General features: G+C 33.8%; 1 protein-coding gene across 3 annotated transcripts in view; it reads left to right on the forward strand.

Annotated features, from left to right (window-relative positions):
- Positions 1 to 6,730, forward strand: part of Ate1 (arginyltransferase 1) — a 143,235-nt gene that overhangs the window by 104,967 nt on the left and 31,538 nt on the right. For all 3 annotated transcript variants that reach the window (XM_010632764.3, XM_010632762.3, XM_010632763.3), the window contains one exon: positions 64 to 184. In XM_010632764.3, coding sequence (XP_010631066.1) covers positions 64 to 184 — 121 coding nt within the window. The remainder of the gene's footprint in view (positions 1 to 63; positions 185 to 6,730) is intronic.

A 6,730-nucleotide genomic window follows, 5' to 3' on the forward strand; every position in this document is an offset into this window, starting at 1 on the left:
ATATATATATATATATATTACTGTGTTAGTAATGCTGTGCCTTTTTCTTCACTTCTCTTGTAGGGTCAATACAGACCTTCTGATTTGTTGTGTCCTGAGACGTATGTTTGGGTACCCATTGAGCAGTGCCTTCCTTCACTTGAAAACTCCAAGTATTGCCGTTTCAACCAGGACCCAGAAGCAGGTATGTTTGGAGCCGTGCTAATCTGGCCATTGTTAGCTTCATTTGATCTATCCATGTGTGTGTTGTGTCACTTTGCAGCGGTCGCTTTATCTGTTGTAGAGTGTGCATGTATACATGTGCACTTGTGTGTGTAAAGCAGGGGAAAACGTCATACATGCCCATACACACTCATAGTTTGGCAGACAATTAAGAAACTGGGGGTTTAGCTGAGTTCTATCCCCAGTACCAAAAGAAAAGAAAAGAAAAATCAAATCAAGAATGATACTGCATACCCGTGGTGATACCTTCTCTGGTGAAGAGCAGCCTGGGGCCCAGCTGCCACACATGCCACGTGCTCTGGAGTTGGCTCCAAGTTTTCAGATATGTAGGCCAGGGCTTATCATTCTTGTACCTCAAACTATTAATCAGAATGCATTATTTCTGAGAAATATCTCAGAATTGATCAGATACTGTTACTTGAAAACAAACATTATATTTCTCAATCAGTTTTGGAATCAAGTCAGTAGTCAAAGACAGTAGTGTCAGAGAAGAAGGCTTATACCTATTCACTCTACTCTCTGTTGAGAACAAAAACAAAAAAATTTTCTTCCTTTTCTCCCGGTTATATCAGAGCCAAGCCCTTGTGGCAAAAACTGCTGAACATTTTATCAAATTATTTCACATTCACATTATCTTTATAAGTTCCTTCCAGTTGAATAGTATTATGACCAGAAATTTGTCTCTAATGCCTACGTGTATAACACAGGTTTATCTGTTTTCGCTCTTAATCTTTTTTTTTTTTTTTTTTTTTTTTTTTTTTTTTTTGTGCTGGGGATCCAGCTCAGTACCTTGAACTTGGGAGGCAGGCAGCGGTATCACTGAGCTTAATCTCTGGCCCTCCTTCTTAATCTGTTTTAAAGTTTGCTTCTTTTCTTATATAATATGTGAAGATCAAAGAGATCACAAATTCTCTGTTTTATATTGAGGTGACTGAATAATTTTCATGCACTGAATGGAAGTAAATATTCATTATGTTAATAAATTTTAAAATTATTTTCCAAAATCACTAATGGACATTTCATGGCAAAGAAGATTTAAAATCTTATGTTGATTGTTTTGTCAAGGACACACTGTATCCTGGTGAGTGATAAATATATAGCTTGTTCTGTTCCTGTAATCTAGTAAGTTACATTCCTCATGACAGCAGCTCTAGCTTCTATTATTCTTTGTTTAGAACTCATGGAAAACTCAGGGTAAATTTCTTTGAGAATAGTGCTTCGAAGAAAAATGAAGGTTCTTTTTCAGTGCTGAGTCTTTGAAACTTTCAAGAGAATACTGTATAGTTTTATCAGTATTGAATATCACAGTCCAGACACCATTTGAAATCAGACTTACATCCTGCGGTTTTAGGAAATTAAAATGCAGTTACATGCTGGAATGTATTGAGCCTGCTGTGAAACATGGTCATTGGAGGTTTAAATGGCAATCTGTGAGAAACTCTCCTCTTCTCTGGGGCCAGTTTTAGTTTTATATGACCCACACTCTGGCTCAGAGAAAATACAAAGCTTAGTTTAATATGGACAATATTGTCGGCATGGTGCTTTTTTCAATAGGCTTGTTTCTCCTCCCAGCTGTTCTGTAGTTCAATTACTCTGCAGAAGGCGCAGCTGATCACCATAGGCCTCTGTGAAACAAGGGTGGCTTGGAGGCCAGTGCTGAATTCTCTAAGTCTGGGGAACACTCATCCCCACCTCTTGTATGCCCTTGATTGGTGGTTTGAGTTCTGTGGTAATTTGCTCAACTAAGAAGTCTGTGTAACAATGTAAACTTTTGTATTTACCACTTTGTGACCCTATGGGTGGAGAGGTTGACCAACTAAAGTAACTAAGAAAAGTCTAAAATCCTTTTGTTCATAAATATGTCTTTTGCTTTTCAATTTAGAACTTCTGCCTATTTCAAAGAAGAGTTCTAAAGTTTCTCATGATTTTTGGGTAAAAGCATATTAGATTTTTTAAAAATCAGTAATTTTATGTGTAAATTTTTAAAATTCTATATCATTTACTTTTTTCTTTGCTTAATTTTTTTTTTTTTAAATTTACTTGGGAACCCTAGTGGAAAATTTGCCCAAATGCATAACACCGGTACTAAGGGGAAAAGTATAATGATCCATAGTCTCATGATGCAACAGTAATGATTTTTAATATTTTTATGCTTTCTCTGGGGATTTAGCTCAGTGGTTATGCCACCTGCCTCACAGGTGCAAGGTCCGGAGTTCGATCCCTGGTCCCCTCCCCCAATTTTTTTTTATGCTTTCCTCTGGTCATTTTTTCCTGTGCATAAATCTGTCTATTTTTTTTAAAATTTAAGAGTCATGCTGCATGTTTTTGTTGTTTGTACTTGACGCTTTTGTGTTACTTTGCTTTTGAAAAGATAAAAACATTTTTGGTAAGGTAAAAACTACTTAGCCATTAATTTGGTCATTCAGGAAACAAATATTATTACTTTATGATAGTGTCTAATGTAGATATTTTACAAAAAAAATTATTAAAAAGGTAGCTCATATATTTTGGAGTTGACTTTAGAGCTGTAATAAATTGATTTAATTTGACCCATAATGTTGAACAGTGTATTATTTCTCATTGGTGTCAAAAATCCTTGGCTGTAGATTTATAAAATAAATAAAACTATTAAGTATGTATTGCTTCCCAAGCACCATCTTGTTTTAACCCTGTGTACTCATTTTATCCTCAGACATGTTGAATTATTTTGTCATTGACCTCTCAAATATTTTTTGAAAAATACAGCTAAAATTTGCTTTTATTCTTATTAAATGATAAAAACAATTTTTCCAGTAATTTTATTGGTATGTTTTAGGTATACAATATATTTACATTCATCATTAGTATCTTGTACCTTTAACGATAAAAACAATTTTTATTCCAGTATTGGTGTATAATTTTTATAAGTTCAGTACTTATTTTAGTATTTATTTCAAAAGGTTTGATTAGGTTAGTTATTTGTTTTCACTGAAAATTACAGTAGCATTTTACCATAGATTATTCTAGATTTTGTTCTCTTCTGTACATACTTTGAATGTTTGCAAGAAATTTTCTTATTTATTTATAATGTGTAGTCACATTATTAGTAAGGCCGCTGAATTTAACTTTGTTACAAAAATAACAATGCTGAGAATAACAGTACTGTTTTTACTGAGTACTTTATGCATTTTCCCAGGTTGGACTATTTCTAGAACACTTCAGCTATTCCCAGCAGTTGGTGAAAATAAGCTTTCTTCTAGTTTGATTCCCCTAAAGCTCCAAGCTGTGTGTGTGTTTTTTTTAAATGTTATTTCAAAGGGAGTCTCCTTTTCTTCTTTCTTTACTTCATTCTTTTTGCTGGCACCATTCCCTGGCATTTTTTCTCTATGTCTGTAGTTTCTTTAGCATGTGTATGCATATGGGCTGTGGAAGAACCAGCTTCAGAAAGTGCTGTGTCCTCTTAGCCTGTTTCTCAGAGCCCAGCATCACTTCCTGAATGCTGAATTTATGGTCTCTCTAAAAGGAATAGCAAGCCAAATGTCATCTTAATCACAGGGAAGCAGTACCTAATGAGAAAGCAAATTTATCAGAATTCATCTAAAGATGCACTGCATTGATAAAACGAAGTGGACAGTATATTTCCTAATAATTTCAGATGCAAATTTTAATATTTTTGAGAGTACAGTTGTTTTTAAATCCATATTTGAGGTTGTCCTACTTGAAATTGTTGAATGGTGTTGCTTGCTAGATTCGTCTCTTTTTTTGGCACTAAGAATTGAACTTTCAGGATCTTACACTTGCCAGGCAGGTGCAGTGCCACTGAGTTACCTTCCTGGCCCCTGCGAGATTCTTAATTAACATGTTCTTTGTTAGTGAGGATGGTGGTGCTTGGATGTACCCCGCTGGAGGTAGAATCAGTTGTATACTACTACACATCATAAAAGAAATGGGCCTCAAAACAAGAAAATGTCCAGGAAGTTTGGCTGTTATATTTGATGAATGTTGGAAATGTCCATTAATTTGGAAAACGTTAGAGTCCTTATTTTTCAGTTTACTCCCTAGCTACTTGGAAATCAGTTTAATATTGCTATTTTGTTTTTTTATCTTTTTGAAAGATATACTTTCTTATCCCAATTTTAGTATGCAATTGACTTTCCATATCCATGGATTTTTCGTCTGTGTATTCAACCAACTGTGAATCAGAAATTTTTTTAGGAAGGCCAGGGATTTAGCTCACTGGTACCACACCTGTGTGAGGTCCTGATTTCTATCCCCAGTGGGGTTGGAGTATATTATATATATATATTTTTTCAAGGGAGAAGTTATGGCATTTGGTAAACAAGTGAAGATTCTTTGTTTTCCTGTCATTATTCCCTAAACAATTCAACAACTGCTTCTATAGCACTTACATTGTATTAGGTATTATACGTACTCTCAGGATTAAAGAATACAGGAGATGTATGCCTAGGTTATATGCAAATATGAATTTAAAAAATTTTAATAAACATTTTTATGGTCAGTCACTTTGGGAACATTTTGATTTCATCTTTTTTATTTTATGAAAAAAACAAGATTTGAGAATAACAGTAGTTAATAAACTGTGTATCATTATCTTTAGAGTACAAGATATAGACAGAAAGATTCTTACAAAAAAGAAACAAATAATAGCCCAAAACTTTCAGTGAACTAAGAAAAACTAGTATAAATAAAACAGATTAGTATATTTATTAAAATAGTTTTGAAAGAACAGAATAGGTAGCTTGGGGAATTAGTTTAACTTCTCCCTACATTGTATTTATTTGTGTTCTATTTTGCTCTTTATTTGTATCTATGCTATTTTACATAAAGGACTTGAATGTCCATGGATTTGGTGTTCTTGAGAGGTTGTGGAACCAATATTCTCCTGCCCCACTTAATGCCAAGACACAATTGGTGCTAATATGACTCCTTTTCTTAAAATCAGAAAGTAAAGCCAGGTGTGGTGGCACAGGCCTGTGATCCTCGCACTCAGGAGGCTGAAGCAGAAGGATTACTGAGTTCAAGGCCAGCCAGGAATACATAGCTAGACCTTGTCTTTAAAAAAAAAAAGTTCTGCTGCCTGTCTCACAAGTGCAAGGATCCAAGTTTGATCCCTGGTATCAAAAAAAAAAAAAAAAAAAAAAAGTAGATTTCTCTAGTTTTCATGATCTTTTAACTACTTACTAGTCCATTTATTTAAATACATGGTGACCAAAAATTGCTTATTTTTTGTTAAATTTTAGAAGCTAACAGGAAATATAAAAATGATTTCCTCAAATTTTTTCAGTACAAGATTCAGCAGGTTGCAGTGACACTTGCCTGACTGATGCTTGAAACAGTCAGTACATAAACAAACATACTTTCCTAGTGACACTCGGTGTAAATTGTTCCGTGGTTAATGAGGACACTAACAAAAGCTTTTCCTGTAGTATTTATATATAACGATCAATGTGTCATAACATTTTACTTTTTCTATTTTCTATTAAAATGTGAAAATTAAGACATGTTAAGGTGACTTTTCTCAATGAGTATTTTACTAATAAAATTTAAAAATTTTTATAGTACATATCTTCAAACTTCATGTCATTTCAATAAAACATCACCACATTGAAATTTTTAAAAGACTTATGTTGCAGAGATGTATTAGAAGATACTCAGTTCTGCCTGGCTAATCTTTGCTCATTAAGCCATGAAGAGCAGTAAACTAGTAACTGAAAGTTGTTAGAATCCTGGCCAGGGACTGACTGAAACATTTCTTGAAAGTTTAAAGTGCAGACTTAACATTTCCATTTAGATACTAATGAAATATCTCACATTCCTTTCTCTTGTGGAATCGATTAAAAAAAATCCAACTAGCACATCTTTTTATAGTCATCCAGTTTTAAATTTTTATTAATTTCATAATAATAAAAATCATTTCATTATCATTCAGCAAGCTCAAAGATACCATGACTTAAGACATGTCTGTAAATGTTAGTTATACCTAAAATCTTTGCTGTGTGGCATCTTAGAGTGATGCTTTACTTTTTTTAATATGAAAAAATTGACATTTTAAAAATATAATGGGGAAGTTTTCACAGAAATGCTAGTTACAAGAATAAAAATAAGAGGGCCAGGGATTTAGTTCAGTGGTTCCACCACCTGCCTCCCAAGTTCAAGGTCCTGGGTTTGATCCCCGGTAACAAAAAAATAAAAATAGAGCCCACTGGTGAAATGCTGGCTGACTGTGATAGTCTACTGAATTTATGGCATCATCAGTTGTAAGTCCATTATTTTATGTACCACTAAGAAAGAAAGTGTTGCCAGTTAGATGCTGACTCCCATCAGTTGTAAGATACTTGTGGGCTTTAGTGATGTCAAAAATGTATAAATAAATAGGTTCAGTCTATACAATATACTATCTGGCAGGCTTAGAGTGTTTACAGAAATACTTAATTTTTTATATTTTACAGAGCTTTATGACTTCTAAACAACATGCTTTTGAGGGCATTGACTTCAGATTATTATATAT

This window comes from Fukomys damarensis, unplaced genomic scaffold (assembly GCF_012274545.1).
Source record: "Fukomys damarensis isolate Sample0158 unplaced genomic scaffold, DMR_v1.0_HiC HiC_scaffold_8, whole genome shotgun sequence".
Lineage (NCBI taxonomy): Eukaryota > Metazoa > Chordata > Mammalia > Rodentia > Bathyergidae > Fukomys > Fukomys damarensis.